Source organism: Oryctolagus cuniculus, chromosome 2 (genome assembly GCF_964237555.1).
Source record: "Oryctolagus cuniculus chromosome 2, mOryCun1.1, whole genome shotgun sequence".
Lineage (NCBI taxonomy): Eukaryota > Metazoa > Chordata > Mammalia > Lagomorpha > Leporidae > Oryctolagus > Oryctolagus cuniculus.
The window spans coordinates 154,430,880-154,447,375 of record NC_091433.1 but is presented as its reverse complement, the minus strand read 5'-3'; the positions used below and the strand labels follow the sequence as shown (position 1 = coordinate 154,447,375).

Below are 16,496 nucleotides of genomic sequence, written 5' to 3'. Positions count from 1 at the left end.
ACGCGGCCTGGCAAGGCTGGCCAGATCAAACACCGGGCCCTCCAGAAACCGTCCCTAAACTTCGCTCCTCTGCCTCTCCACCGCGGAAGGGCCGGGTTCTTGTTCCTGGAGAGCCCGGAGCCCCCTCAGAATGAGCAGCCGCTCAGATAGACGCTCCCGCTCTTTTTCTCCGCCTCCGCCGGGCCGCGGCACCGGAAGGCCCAGCCCCGGGCCTGGCGCTATGTCGGTGAATACTGGTGTGCAAGGGAGGGTAGGCAGAATGCAGTTCCACGCAGTCCCCTCGGTGATAGCGGCGCTGGGAGGCCTGAGGCGGGGAGGGATTGGCAGTCGCAGGGGCCATCTGTACCTGGGCTCTGAGCAAGGTGCTCCTTATTTATGTTGCGCTCCACTTTTTCCTCGGCCCTCTTCCCTGCCTCTCACTGGCTTGGCAACTCCCAGGTCCCAGGCTACGGGTAGTTTTCCACCCGGGAGAGAAGGCAGCTACCTTCCAGGTATGATGGGAGGGGATTCTGGAAGGTTCCATGTTTCCCAATACTTTCTCCACCCCAGTGCCACTCTCTCTTTTTCCTTAAGATTTTACTTATTTAAGAGATGGGGGGGATTTTCCATCAGGTGGTTCACTTTCCATGTGGGCTGGATGGCCAGGGCTGGGCCAGGCCAAAGCCAGGAGCTCAGAACTCCATCAGGGTCCCCTGCGTGGGTGGAAGAGGTCCAATCTGCTGCTTTCCTGGCAGGGAGTTGGCTCAGAAGCGGAGCACAGGGGACTCAAACCGGCCTGCCAGCATCACAGGTGCAGCTTAACCCACTGCGCCCCAGGGCCAGCCCCTCCCGTGCCACTCTCCTGGGGGACCTCTCAGGGGTGTGATGGGCGTGTGAAGGATATCAGTCTTAAGGGTTCCACCGAGATGCTTCTGTGTGGGGATGTCAGAACACAGGGCTAGGAGTTGTGGCAAAAAGCTCTGAAGACAAAGCTCAGGATGCAGCAGGAACCCCTGGGAGCATGGGAGGGGGCAGGGGTGGGGTCCTGGGCAGAGGCAGCAGGCGCCACGCAGGGAGCACAGGGCAGAGCAGTCAGGAGGGGCCGAGGGTGCAGGCCTCCTAGAGATTCTGTTCCCTCCCTCATAGCCGCGGGTAGCCCTCCAGGAGAAGGGTCTTCTGGGGCAGGAGCTACTAGGATCAGATCTGCGGTTGGGAGTCCTCTCCCGCAGGCCCTGGCTTCCCCAGAGGCATTGGTTCCGCAGCAGGAGCTGGCCAGAAGGGACCCCAAGGCCCAGGGATGTGCTGGGAGTCAGTTCCTGGGGCCTAGGGAGCACAAGCAGGTCCGAGCGAGTGGTCCTTTCCTACAAGAGGTCTCTCCCACCAATGTGGCTTCTAAAGGTCAGAGCCAGATAGAGGCCTCTGTCTGTCCCCAACAAAGCCCCCATGCACCCAGGCCAGCGCTGCTCTTGCCCTTCCTGCACAGATAAGGGCCCACACCCTAAAGCCCAGCTTCAACGCAACCTGGAAAGTCCCAACGCGTCTGCAGGACGAGCTGGTAATCTTCCAGTCACTCATTTGCCTTACCTGCTCTGTTCCCACTGGCTAATTGATTCCTTGAAAAGGGTATGGTGGGATGAGCTCATCAGAGACGTGCCTGAACAATGACAAACGCCGCGCGGTCCCCAGTTACCCCGACTGCTCCGACTCCACGCGGACAAACCCGGGGAGGGCGCGCCCCCTGGTGGTGGCTCGAGATTTTTCCAGGCAGAAGGAAAACGCTCTTGGGCAGCCATGGCTCCTGTGGGAACCGCAGAGAAAGGAAAGGAGGGGATTTTTAGGAACCTGCCCAGCCGTGTACCCATGCGTGATAATTTCTCCATAGCTTTTGTTGATTGAAATATGAAATAAAAGTGATGGGTACAATCCACTTCTCACTATGGCCTTGAGATGTGTTAATTTTAGCAGGAAGTGAATCTTCAGCCAAGGCAGAAAGCAAGCAGGATGAGACTGTCCCTGGTCCCATAAGTAAAGAGAACGTGACCTCGAGGGCTTCCATCGACTTTGCTTTGACATTGTGAGTTTTGCATTCTTTTTTTGCTTACCTCAGGTAATTAATCTTTTATTATGAAAATTTTCAAATATATGCATATTGGTGTCACCTGGGTTCTGGAGTATCAAAAATGGGGCCCTCCCCCCCTACACTTCCCCCCCCTTTTTTTTATCTACTCCCTCCCTCCTTTGTTATGATAACCCAGACATCACGTTGTTGCTCTGTCCTAAATGCCGCAGTCTGCATTTCTAGAACGGTGGGCATCTGCTCACACTGTCACACATCGGTGTCACACCTTAAACTCCCCAGTTCCTTGCAATCATCTGACTGCCCCTCCGGTCTTCAGCAGGCAGTCTGGATAACATTTTGCAGGTGCCAGGAGCCTGCACATTGTTTGTTAGGTCTCTCAAAGCAGCTTCTCTGTCTCTCTCTCTCTTCCCCACACTACTTGATGGGCTCCTGCTTCCAGCGAAAGGTGCAGGAATGAGGCATGCGGTGGGTGGGCTCTGACAAATGCGTATACCTGCTACCCCGCACCTGATCAGATGCAGAACATTCACGCTGCCTCAGGAAGTTGCCTCCTGCAGTCAGTCCTCTCCTGGGCCCCATCCATCCACTGCTCGAATTTCTTTCACCATAGGTGGGTTTTGTCTGCTGTAGAGTTTAGTATATAATAGAAACCTACAGGATGTCCTTGTTTTGTGTGTGGGTTTCTGCATTAATCAAAATGCTCTTTTTTTTAAAAAAAAGGTTTATTTGTTTGAAAGACAGACTTAGAAAGAGAGAGCTCTTTCATCTGCTGGCTCACTCCCCCGAATGACCAGAACTTCTTCCTGTGCCAGCATCTTTCCTTCCCCTCCTTTGATGGAGAGAGTGGTCCCTGAAAGTGAAAGTAGAGACAGATACTTGGCAGCCTGACAAGTGTTGAAGTTACGTTTTGGGTTGCAGTCAGCACTGGCAAAAATACAATCATTATTCATCTATCTGACAGGCAGGCAGAGAGACAAATAGATGCGAGAGAGCTCACATCAGCTGGTTCACTCCCCAGATGCCCGCAAGGGCCAGGGTTGGGCCAAGGCCAACACTGGGAGCTTGAACTCAGTCGATGCTTCCCACCGTGAGGGGTGACCAATGACATCACTGCCTCCCGGGATCTTCCTTGGCTGGAGGCTGGAATCAGAATCAAACCAGGATTCGAAACGAGATGTTCTGGTACGAGATGGAGACAGCTTAACCTGTAGGCCAAACACCCATGCTGCAAACATTAAATTAAGTTAAAAATACCTTGTCTTCTCAGTGGTTTGCTGTGGAGGCTCTGACAGGCCAAAGACTCCCCTGGGCTCACGAACAGACCATTGTCCTGAGAGACTGGGCCTCCAGAAGGGAGGGGCATGGGTAGGGGAGGGAGGAGATGCGAGGAGAGAGTAGGAGAAGGCAAAACTGGAAACCCACGCAAGATGACTTTTTTCCAAGATTGAATTTATTTATTTGAGAGGCAGAGTTACAGAGAGAGAAAGGGAGATCTTCCATCCACTAGTTCACTCTACAAATGGCCACAACAGCCAGGAGTCAGGCCAAAGCCAGGAGCCAGGAGCTTCCTCCAGGTCTCCCACGTGGGTGCAGGGGCCCAGGCACTTGGGCCATCTTCCTCTGCTTTCCCAGGCTGTAGGTGGAGAGCTGGATTGGAAGTGGAGCAGCCAGGATTCGAACCGGCAGCCATAAACTGGCTGAAAGGTGAGGAGGAGGTGTGGAAGCACTGTCTGTAGGAGAGGGTTGCGGCTGCTTCCTTCCTGAGGATGGCCCACCCAGCACATTCCTCCGGGTGCTTGGCCTGCCTGGGACTTGCGGCAGGTGTTTGCTCCCTGATGTCAGCCAGTAGAAGGGGCTGACAAAGGCCTCCTCTGTGCAGATCTTGCGTTCTAGGATAGATGTGGCGCGACAGGCAGTTCACACGCAAGGACGTGAGTGTCAGTAGTGGTCCTGGTTTTGAAAGTGCCCAAAGGGTGGCAGAGAAAGCATGGCTGGGACAGAGAGGAGAGGCTGTGTTGGAGAAGGATTTGTGGAGGTGATGAGGGGGGGGGTGGGAAGAAAGGCACCTGGAGCAGGGAAAGATGCAGAAGGTGTGGGCAGCTGACTGAGAATCATAACTACCAGAGAGCCAGGAACGAGGGCCGGCTCAGGAGTCAGGGGCTTCCTCTGTGTGGACAGGAAGCCGTGCTCACTCTGCCACTCAGAGCCAGCAAGAAGGAGCGAGGGGCTGGCGCTGTGGTGTAGCTGGTTAACGTCCTGGCCTGAAGCACCAGCATCCCATATACTACTCCACTTCCAATCCAGCTCTCTGCTATGGCCTGGGAAAGCAGTTGAAGATGGCCCAAGTCCTTGAACCCCTGCACCTGCATGGGAGACCCAGAAGAAGCTCCTGGCCCCTGGCTTCGGGTCAGCACAGCTCCCGCCGTTGCAGCCATCTGGGGAGTGAACCAGCGGATGGAAGACCTCTCTCTCTCTCTGTCTCTCCTTTCTCTCTCTTTGGCTCTCTCTCTCCCCCTTTCCTTCTCTGTGCAACTCTGGCTTTCCAATAAATAAATAAATCTTAAAAAAAAGAAGAAGAAGAAGGAGCGAGGCCTGGGGAAAGAGAGGACAACGAGGAGGTCACTTTAAAGTGGACGATCGGCCTCAGGCGAGCCCTCATGGCCACTATTTCTAATAAACTAGCAGAAACCTGTAAGCACCTCATACATTATATACATCTGGGAGTTGTGTTTGGCCGTTTCCTGCCATTAAGACAGGGAAAAAAACCATCTGGGAGGAGGAAAACACCAATGGAAGCAAAGACACGGGGCGGGGCAGGGGATGAGGTGAGAGCTGTGAAGTGCTTCAGTGGTTGGGTTGTCTGAGCACCCCCGGGCCCTCAGACCAGCCCCCGCCTCTTTCCCAAGTAAAGAGTTCCAGTGGCTCTATCTCATGCGAGCACAAGTTCAAACACGCTGGCAAGTGCAGCGGGCCTCAGCACCCTTACCCTGCCCTGGGCCCTGACTCTCAGGGTTTCCCACGTGCGGGGCTGGCGCTTAACCCAGGCTAGAGAGGATTCAGTCCACACCAGAGGCTCCCGGTGTGATCTGCCCGTGGTCGCCGTGCTACCTGGGACCAGCCGTGCCGGGCTCTCTGCTCGTTCTGTCCTGCTGTAACTGAGAGGCTGGGGCACAGCCAGAGGAAGGAGTTACGAAACTTCCGAGGACAGAACTCCTATTTTTAGTAGGACTCCTTGAAGTTGCAGATCATCAGATTCTCAGATTTTTGCCTTGCTGAGCATTCATTACTAAACCTGACCTTGGGAGCTATCTGCCCAGGAGAAAATCACGCGCAGAAAACCTCTTTTTTTCCTTGGCCTCCCCTCTCGGCTTCTTTCAATCTCGTGGTAGAAAGATGTGCATTTTTCTCACCGGGTTAAAAGTAAAAATATTGGTGGTGGTGGGGCAGGGGGTGCCTAGCACTCTGGTGTACTGGATAAACCTGCTGCCTGCAATGCTGGCATCCCTTATGGGCCCCAGTTCGAGTCCCAGCTGCTCCACTTCTAATCCAACTCCCTGCTAATGGCCTGGGAAAAGCAGCCCAGGATGGCCCAAGTGCTGTGAACTCAAGCCTGAGCAAAGCTTATCATACCGCTGTATGTCCTCCGTCAGTCACATCACAGCCTTGTTGTGCTTAGGGACGTTGTCTAGTGCTAGACAGCACTCAGTACTGCATGGGCCCTCCTGAACAGCAAACCACCAGCAAAGGTGGGACACTGAATGCATCGCAGGAAGCACGCATACTTGCAGCGCGAGAGTGGGAACGCGAGCGAGACAGTGGCAGGCTTTGTTGCTCTGCAGCCGGGAACGTGGCCTTTGGGTGGCTCACATCTTCTGTTCTGTCCCTGTTTGCAAGTGACATGGAAAATGTTGTGATTTGGGGATTACCGATATACTTTGGGCAAATTTTCAGATACTGAGTCTGTGAATAATGAAGATTAGCTAAACAGTGTACACCAGAGCCTGCTGTGAGTTGGTAAAATCCAATTTTTGCTTGTGTTATGTGAATTTTTAGAGACGTGAGAGTTAAATGTGTAGTATTCAGATATAAGCCACTCACTATTAGCTTTGGTAAGCTTTTAAAGGAATGGCATTGCATTTAAAATAGTCCTCAGGTCAGGAGCTGTTCTTCATAATAAGATCTAAGACTCCCAAAATTGTGGGTTCCCGAGGCCACTTGGGAGCTCACTTTTCATCTTTACCTCAACCATGCTCCAAAATCACAAAACAGGTATGAGCCCCACAACTGTAGATCGTCTGCCCACCCATGCCACGGCTCCAAAGGATCCAATGTGTGTGGTGAGGAACGTGCTTCACAGAGGGGCGACACCTTGAGCCGGGACCGGGGTGATCCTGCTTTTCTTTCCGTATCTTCCCTGGGGTGACCTCACCTTGCGCAGTCTCCCGTGTGGGAGCTGCAGAACTTGTCCTCCATCACAACCACTCCACAATGCACGGGAAGCCACCAGGTCCTCTTTCATGCCAGCCCTGTTGTTCGGAGTGGAGGATGAAACATAAACATACTGACTCCCGCCTATGTGGTCTGACCGCAGTGGATTCCCATATGAGGTACGCAGAGAAAATGGACCCTTCCTTCCTTTTTTTTTTTTTTTTTTTACAGGCAGAGTGGACAGTGAGAGAGAGAGACAGAGAGAAAGGTCTTCCTTTGCCGTTGGTTCTCCCTCCAATGGCCGCCGCAGCTGGCGCACCGCGCTGATCCGAAGGCAGGAGCCAGGTGCTTCTCCTGGTCTCCCATGGGGTGCAGGGCCCAAGCACTTGGGCCATCCTCCACTGCCTTCCCGGGCCACAGAAGAGAGCTGGTCTGGAAGAGGGGCAACCGGGACAGAATGCCCGACCGGGACTAGAACCTGGTGTGCCGGTGCCGCAAGGTGGAGGATTAGACTAGTGAGCTGCGGCGCCGGCCAACCCTTCCTTTCTTTAGCATGGATCTAGTCTTCCCCGAAGTCGCCTCTCTGTTGACAGTGGAAAGCCTAACTCATAAATGAATCACATTCTAGTCTCTTAGTGAAAAATTCACTTTTGGTTTACAGTAACCCCTCTTTGCAGGAAACGTGTTTGTCCCCACTTCCATCCCCTTCCTCTCTGCTCTTAGGTCACTTTTGGGTGTGTGGAGAGCACACTGTGCCCTCAAGAGTATGGTAGGGACCGTGGAACTGTAGCAACTGTGCCCCCGGGGCAGCTTTCTGGCTCTCACTGGCCGTGGAGTGTCCCTGCTGACCCTGGTGGCACCTATCACAAAAGCTTTCATCTGGGCAAAAAAAAGTGGTTTGGTCTCTCATGACATGGCTTGATCTTGGGGGGAAGGGGGCGTGTCCTGCTAACCTGCCTCTCCTATGTATTGATGACCCCATGTTAGAGCTGACTGCTCCAGGGATGGGCACCTCGCCAGGCAGCACCCATCAGAGACCTATCTGAGGAATTTTCAGATTGGAACTTAGTTTGCCTCTGGGGACAAGGCTGTGAAATGGGAGCCCAGGCCCTGTGTGCCGCTCTGCTTGCTACCCTGTAGAAGCAGAAGTAGACCTGCAGGGCGGGGCAGAGACAAAGAATGAGAGTTGAAAAAGCATTCAGACCGGGGCCTTGAGATCCTGCAGCTCTGTTCTTCCTGTTACTGCGTGAAACACTCACGCGACTTCCAGTAAATTCCCCTTTTGGGTGTAAGATAGTTTGAATTCAGTTTCTCTTAACAACTGAACAGCAAAAACACCCAAACCATATGCTTTTAAATGTTTTAGTGATCATTATAGCACTTGCATATTTTCAGTAATTCTAGGACTTGCATTTATACTATTCTCCATAAATATACTGTACTTTTTGAGAACTATTATTGGCAAATATGAAACAATTGAAATTTTTTTTAAAAGATTGATTGATTTGAAAGGCAGAATCACAGAGAGGGAGGGAGAGAGATCTTCCATCTGCTGGTTCACTCTACAAATGGCTGCAGTAGCCTGTGCTGAGCCAAGTAGAAGCCAGGAGCCAGGAGCTTCACCCAGTTCTTTCTCCCATGTGGGTGCAGGAACCCAGGCACCTGGGCCACCCTCCATTGCTTTCCCAGGTGCGTTAGCAGAGAACTGGAATGGAAATGGAGCAGCTGGGACTCAAACCAGCACTGATATGGGATTCTGGCTTCACAGGTCATGGCTTTACCCACTACGCCACAGTGCCAGCCCCAATTGAGATTCTAAAAAATTTTCTTATGAAATGTAAAACCCACACAAGAAAGTGCACAAACTAAACCTATACCTCAGAAGGAAGTATCATGAAATTAACACCACATAGGTGAGAAATAGAACATTGTCAACACCCCCTAAACTCACCTCATGTCCCCTCCCAACACTTGTCATTACTTCCCCACAAAAAGTCACCATGCTTCTTTGATGGTGATTGCATCCTTACACTTTTTTCTTCTTCTAGTTTGGTCACCTGAGCCGTTAGCTGAATTCTGCTATTTTAAAATATTATATTAATGAAATCGTACAGTATAAGTTTTTTTTTTTTTTTTCAGAATCCAGCCTATTTTTCTCTGGATGACTTTTTCTGAGACTTACTGAAAAACTAGTATAGCTGCAGCTTGGTCTTTTTCATTGCTGCTTAGTGTCCCATAAAATGAATGTGCTCGTTCATTCAGTTATCCACTCTGTGCATAGACATTTGATTTTCTTTTATTTATTTATTTGAAAGTCAGGGTTACAGATAGAGAGAGGAGACAGAGAGTGAGAGAGCCTCCGTCTACTGGTTCTCTCCCCAGATGGAGCCAGGAGAAAGGAGCTTCTTCCTGGTCTCCCATGTGGGTAACAGGGCCCCAAAGACTTGGACCATCTTCCGTTGCTTTTCCCAGGCCATAGCATGGAGCTGGATTAGCAGTGGAGTAGCCAGGACTTGAACTGGGGCCCACATGGGTTGCTGGCATTGCAGGCGGCTATACCTGCTATGCCCCAACGCCAACCCATGAAGCTTTTTTGGTTTTGTTTTTGGTAATTAGGGTTAATGCTGCTATGAATATTTCTGGTGAAAACTCATGGTGAAAATGCTCACATTTTTACAGGGTATATACCTTAGAATTACTGGGGCCTGTATACTGTATGGATCCTTTCAAATGAGTAGATAATAACACATTTTTTCCCAAATGACTACACCCGTTCACATTCTTACTCGCATTTTATGTATGTTTCTCTAGTTCCATATCTTCCCTAACACTTGTCACTCTTTAATTTTCGTCATTTGTGTGGGGTGCAGTGGTATCACTGAGGTTTTACTTCTACTTCCTCCTGATGACTAATGGAACGGAGTATGCTTTTGCATGTTTCTTCATTATTTATATATCTTCCTTTGTGAAGTGTTTTTTGACGTCACTTGGTCATTTTCCATGTGGTTGCCTTTCTTCTTTATTGATTTGTGAAAGCTCTTTATATATTTGGATAAGGGACCTTTGTAGTATAAATATGTTGCAAGTGGAGTCTGTACTGTGGCATAGTAGGTCAAGCAGCTGCCTGTAGTGCTGTCATCCCTTATGGGCACTGGTTCATGTTTTGGCTGCTCCACTTTCTGTCTTTTTTTTTTTTTAAGATTTATTTATTTATTTGAAAGAGTTACAGAGAGAGAGAAGGAGAGGCAGAGAGAGGTCTTCCATATGCTGGTTCACTCCCCAACTGGTTTTGAACTGGTGCCCATATGAGACTCCGGCACTGCAGGCGGCGGCTTAACCTGCTGCGCCACAGTGCCGGCCCTGGCTGCTCCACTTTCAATCCAACTCCCTGCTAATGCATCTGGGAAAGTAGCAGAGTATGGCTGAAGATCTTGAGCCCCTGTGCCCACGTGGGAGACCTGGAAGAAGCTCCTGGCTCCTGGCTTTGGCCTGGCCTAGCCCTGTCCATTGTGGCCATTTTGGGGAGTGAAAAAACAAATCAATCAATCAATCAATCAAGGACTTAGGCTGTCCTCCGTTGCTTTCCCTGGCATTTTAGCAGGGAGCTGGATCAGAAGTGGAGCAGCTAGGACTGGAACCAGTGCCCATATGGTGTGCTGGCACTGTAGATGGCAGCTTTACCTGCTGCACCATAGCACCAGTCCCTCAACTGAAATTTTAAAACAATGCATTTGACAGAAGAAATAGATTGGAGAGTGGAAAGTACATTTAGAAATTCAGCAAAATGAACTTATACAGGTTCTCTGACTAAAGTTGCACATTTTTTATGATTAAAAATTCTAGGGGCTGGTGCTGTGGCACAGCAGGTTAATGCCCTGGCCTGAGGCGCAGGCTTCCCATATGAGCTCTGGTTTGAGACCCGGCTTCTCCACTTCCAATCCAGCTCTCTGCTATGGCCTGGGAAAGCAGTAGAAGATGGCCCAAGTGCTTGGGCCCCTGCACCCATGTGGGAGACCCAGAGGAGGCTCCTGGCTTCAGATTGGCCCAGCTCCGGCCGTTGCGGCCAGTTGGGGAGTGGGCCATCGGATGGAGGACCTCTCTCTCTCTCTCTCTCTCTCTCTCTCTCTGCCTCTCCCCAAAAATTCTATTGATTTTTTAAAAAGATTTATTTATTTATTTGAAAGGCAAAGTTAGAGAGACAGAGAGAGATCTTCCAAACACTGGTTCACTCCTTAAATGGCTGCAATGGCCAGGGATGGGACAGGCTGACATAGGGGCCAGGAGCTTCTTTCGGGTTTCCCATGTGGGTGTAAGGGCCAAACTTGGACCATCTGCTGCTGCTTTCTCAGGCATATTAGCAGGGAGCTGGATTTAAGTGGAGCACCTAGGACTCAGACCCATATGTGACCTGCTGCGCCACAGTGCCAGCCCCCCAAATTCCATTCTTTTACAACCATGGAAATATATTCACAATATTTAATTGTCCCACTTTGTTGGTATCACAGAAAACTAATAATAATAATTTAAATATCCATTGTCTTAAAGGTACTGGACTGTATGATTTGTCTATCACCAAACTGAAAAATGTAAACATTTTTAAAAAGTTTATAATTTACTTACCCATTACAATGACTGATATAACATGTAGACTCAGCCCTTCTCTGTTAAAGTCTTGGCTTACTCACAAATGGATTAACCCAGGGTAGTGCAAATACATTTTTTATTTTATTTTTTAAGATTTATTTATTTGTTTGAAAGTCAGAGTTACACAGAGAGAGAAGGAGAGGTAGAGAGAGAAAGAGAAGTCTTCCATCCACTGGCTTACTCCCCAATTGGCCACAATGGCTGGAGTTGCACCAATCTAAAGCCAGAAGCCAGGAGCTTCTTCCGGGTCTCCCACATGGGTGCAGAGGCCCAAGGACTTGGGTCATCTTCTATTGCTTTCCCAGGCCATAGCAGAGAGCTGGATCGGAAGTGGAGCAGCCAGGACTTGAACTTGAACTGCCCGTATGTAATGCCAGTGCTGTAGGCCGTGGCTTTACCTGCTACACCACAGTGCTGGCCCCGCAAATACATTTTTTAGAAAGATGTATTTATGGGGCTGGCACTGTGGTGTATGGGTTAAGCCACCATCTGCAGTGCCAGAATCCTATATGGGCACCAGTTGTAAAGTTGGCTGCTCCACTTTCAGCCCAATTTCCTGCTGATGTGCCTAGGAAAACAGAAGAGGATGGCCTAAGTGCTTGGGCCCCTGCAGCCCCTGAGAGACCCAGGCCTAGCCCAACCATGGCTATTGTGGCCATTTGGGGAGTGAGCCAGTGGATGGAGGCTCTATCTCTCCCTTTCTCCCTTTCTTTCAGTAATTCTTTCAAATAAATAAATAAATCTTAGAGAGAGAGAGAGAGAGAGAGAGAGAGAGAGAGAGAAATCTTCCATTCACTGGTTTACTCCTGAAATGGCTGCAACGGCCAGTGCTGGGCCAGGCCAAAGCTAGGATCCAGGAGCTTCCTCTGGGTCTCCCACATGGGTGGCAGGGCTCAAATACCTGGGCCATCTTATGCTGCTTTTCCCAGACCAATAACAGGGAGCTGGATTGGAAGCAGAGCAGCCAGGACACAAATGGGCACGCATATGGGATGCTGGTGTTTCAGGTGGCAGCTTTACCTGCGATGCCACAACACTGGCCCTGCAAATACGTTTTTTTAACCATGGAGAATTTCATTCTGAAGTGGAAATATTAAATATTTACATTAGAAAATTTAAAGAAAGAAAATAACATTTATGATCTTTTGTTCTTTCCAATCACATTATCTTTTCCCCTTTTCTTACTAGAGGCAACCACTATGCAGAGTTTGATGTGTATCATTCCAGTTTTTGTTTCTGTGTTTTTAGTACATGTTCAAGCATCTATGAACAATACAAATTTTACTTTATAATTTTATTATTAGTTATTAATGTTTAGGATCTTCCATCTATTTCATTCTCCAAATGCCTGCAACAGCCAGGGCTGGGCCAGGCCAAAACCAGGAGCCTGGACCTTCAATTAGATCTTCACCATTACCTGCTGCCTCCTGGGATGCACATTAGTAGGGAGCTGGACTGGAAGCCAAGAGTCAGGACTCAAACCAGCACTCCTATATGGGATGTTGGGATCCTAAGGGGCACCTTAACCCCACAGTGCCACAACACCCACCTTGTTATTTTGAATGAATTTTTTATACTATAGTGTACTGCAGTTTGCTTTTCATATTTATCATGGTGTTTGGCCATGTTGATATATAGATATATGCAGATTTGTGTAGACTCTAGGTGGTTGTTTTAACTGCCACAATGTAACTTAACAGCAGTTACTAACTTATTTAGCCATACCTTTATCAATGAACATTTCAATGCTGCGATGAATTGTAATGCCTAGAACAATTCTAAAAATATTTAATGAATGAGTGGAAGCGGTATAATTTTATAATTCAAGCAAAAGCAGCAAAAATAAATAAATAAATAAATGGTCTCAGCAGGTTGGTTTTGTTTCAATTTACCCCCACCTGTTTTTTTGTTTTGGTTTTGCAGTTAACATCCATTCTCCATACGCAAGGCGACAATCAGCATCTGAAATTTCCCAGCGGTCTATTACTCAGCCACTGTGAAAGCTCTGGTGTGGTGTGTGTTTACCAACAGGGATGGGGGATGGAGTGAGTACAGTATGGACACAAACAAGTAATATCAGAACACAAGCCATCTAGTGTTTGGTCGGGAGCAAGAGCGAGTGGCAGCAGCAAGCGTTACAAATTTTGGGGCGGTCTGAGAGTTTACAGCGAAGGGCAAGCGCGGCGCTGCCATAACCCGATGAGGAGATAGCACAATACAACGGACTCTCCCCATTGGGGTTCTGAAAGATGTAACCAGCCAACGCCAGTCGGTTGCCATGGGAACCACGAGGCGGGGTACGGCCAGAATTCCTGAAGCGCTTAGAATGTTTCTTCTTCCGGTCCTCCGCCCTTCGCAACCACTGCCCCTCTCCTCAGTACCCCGCCCATTCTGTAGCTTCTCATTCTCTTCCTTTTGAATCCGCTCTCTCCGTTCCAGGTCGCCATCTTCGACCATGCGTCAAGATGGCGCCCTCGGTCCCAGAGCAGAGCCGAGGCGCGCGCGGCGTGCCGGGGCGCGGGAGGGTGGGGCGGCGGCACTGAGACGTCGCCCCGCCTCCGGGGGTCGCTCCGCCCTCGGCCCCACTCCACCTTCCTCCCACCCCGCGAACCCGGAAGTGGAGGAGGCGCGGCGGCGGTGGCCGAGCAGGCAGACGCTGGCAGATCCGTCCCCGGGAGCGAGCCTGGGGTTGGGGGCGGGGGGTGGGGCGGAGCGGCCTGGGCATCCTGGCCTGGACGGGGCGGGGGAGGCCATGGCCTCGGCCGAGTTGCAGGGGAAGTACCAGAAGCTGGCTCAGGAGTACTCGAAGGTACCCATCGTGGGCGGGGAGTAAGGGATCCCTGGCCCTGCGGCCTCGGGTTGCCTTGGCAGCGACTTGTCGGGACGGTGGGGGCTGCCGAGGGGGCACGCGAGCGCCCCTCTTCTCCCCTCTGCTGCTCTGTCCACCATTACCGCGCCTCCACCTGCAGCTCCCAGGAGATGTGGCCGGGCGGTGTCTGGGTCCGTGTGCGTGACTGCAGGAAGGAGCTGGAGTTCGGTCCTTCCTTCTCTGAACTAGCGGGCTTGGGACTGCGATGTCAGAAATCCTGGCCGCTGCTCTGGTGTTGGCCGGGAGGGGAAGGGAAAGGTGTGGGACCGCCCCTCATCTCGCTGCTTCCTTAATTTTTCCAGCCCAGTGATGGGGAAGATCAACCTTTCTCCCTTCCCACAGGGATGCCATTGAAGATAGAGACCTCCAGTTTGGGAGGGTAAATGGAGTCCTTCGTTCAACTGCCTCACTGCGAGTGGGTGGTTCCAAGTGTGTTGCGTGCATTGGCAAGGTGTTGTCTGGGATGATTCTGAAAACATGACTTCTAGGGCTGTGTCCTCTGCCTCTTGTCCCTCGGTCTCCTGGAGTGAGGCAGAGCACTCAGCAGGTGTTCAGTACATGTTGAATTAAGCAAAATAAGGATCTGTCCCTTTGTGGTGTGTATGGCATCCGTTTTCTAGAGGATGGAAGGAGCCCTGTGTTTGGAGAAGGGTGGTGCAGTTTCTGGACAGGGTGGTTCCTTCTGAGTATTCTAATGAACTTATTACAACAGAATCTTGGTCTTTGGCCATGCAGCAGTCATGAAGCTTAGTTTTCAGTGGTCTTGGCCTTCATGGAATCTACCGAGGGACAGCCTCCTTAATACCATTTGGAGAAACTGAAACAAGTTTTTTTCTCCTTACGGTTTTACTCAATGAATATTCAGCAAGGTGCAACAAAATGTTCTTTGAAAAGTAAATCCTATGCCTAAACAGACACATTCACTATCAAATAGAAGCCTTTTAAGATACTAGACTTAGTCCAGTGGTGCAACCCTTAGCAAAAGTATTTTGCATTTCCATCTGTGGCACGGTGTCAGTGATGGCAAGTTTTCATCCTTTGAAGGAGGATTTCCTGGTTCAAGGGGCCAGAAGTTGTTTGGAGCAAATCCCTGTGATGAAGTGGGGTGGGGGTGGGTGGAGATGGCAGTGCTCAAATTTGTCTCTGTGTGGTTGAAAATATTTCATCAGTATGAGGGAAACAGAATTTCTTTACCAGAAAGTAAACAAGCTTAGAAGGCAATTCCAAGTCGCAAAATAAGATTTCCAAAAATGTTTTGAGCAATGATCACATTGCTGAAATAATTGTGTAGCCTCCTCAAGTAATAAAAACTTGGGAAGATTTTATTCTTTGTGGCATGTCAGCTTGTTCAGCAGACACTATGTTATGAGCCCCCTGTGAGCAGTCAGCCAGGGTCTGTTGAATGAGGCAGGGTTCCAGCTTAAGGAGTCACCTTTAACAGAGTGTTCAAACATGGTACATAATTATGATACAGTATGACAGGTGCTAGTTCAGTGAGAACAGAGGGGACATTGTGGGGAAAGGTGTCAGTTACTTAGATTGGGGAGTAGGGAAGGAGGAGGGAAGGAGAAGGTGGCAGCTTTCTGTGCAAAGGAGTAATTTGTTTGCTGACATAGAAGCTCCTTAGATACATGGCAGAGAGTGGGAAAATGCGCTTGGAGAGGTGATCTGGACCCAATCGTGGTGGTGGTGGGGCATATTGTGTGAACTTTATTTTTTTTCTTTTTAAAGATATTTATTTACTTATTTGAAAGAGAGCAGGAGAGACAGAGAGGGAAGGAGAGAGAGATTTTCATCCATTTTCATCCACTGTCCAAATGGCTACAAGGGCCTGGCTCAGACAGGCAGAAGCGAGGAGCCAGGAGCTTCATCTGGTTCTGCCATGTGGGTGGCAGGGGCCCAAGTACTTGGGCCATCTTCTGCTGCTTTTCCAGGTACATTATTAGAGAGCTGGATTGGAAGTGGGGCAGCTGGGACAAGAACTGGCACCCATATGGAGTGCCCATGTCATAGGTGGCAGCTTCACCTGAGCCACGGGGTTGGCCTTGAACTTTACATTTTGAGAAATGGACATATGCCAAAGGTTAGTTGGGGAGTGACATTACTCCTGGGAAGAAAACTGGCAATTGTATGGAGAGTGGATTGAAGTAGGGAAAGATTGCTGAAAAGAAGTCTGGACCATAGGCTCTTGGAATAGTTTCAGGGAGCGTAATATAGGATTAGATAAAGTTAGTGCCTTGTGAGATAGGAAGATCTAGATTCAGGAATTACGGTTAAAAAAAAATACTAGGCTCTGTCCATTTTGAGTACCTGCTTTGTGCATAGCACTAAACCCGTGAAGAGTGTGTGAGACACTCATCCTGTGTCTCCTTTCTTGGGGTTTGGTGAGTGAGGGAAGACTCAGAGTTGATCCTGAAATTTTGAGGTGAGGGGTCCTGACTGCCCCTGACAGAGTGAGGGCCGGCAGGAAGGAGGACCTGTTTGGATATGTTACAA

General features: G+C 49.9%; 1 protein-coding gene across 2 annotated transcripts in view; it reads left to right on the top strand.

Moving 5' to 3' along the window:
* Positions 1–12,885: 12,885 nt before the first annotated feature.
* Positions 12,886–16,496, top strand: part of PPP1R21 (protein phosphatase 1 regulatory subunit 21) — an 84,358-nt gene continuing 80,747 nt past the window's right edge. Inside the window, exon 1 of one of the 2 annotated variants that reach the window (XM_002709720.5) lies at positions 12,886–13,940. In XM_002709720.5, coding sequence (XP_002709766.1) covers positions 13,587–13,940 — 354 coding nt within the window. In that variant the 5' untranslated portion in view covers positions 12,886–13,586. Of the gene's footprint in view, positions 13,941–14,172; positions 14,380–16,496 lie in introns of those variants that run through there. The other variant, XM_051842924.2, reaches the window with a different exon arrangement.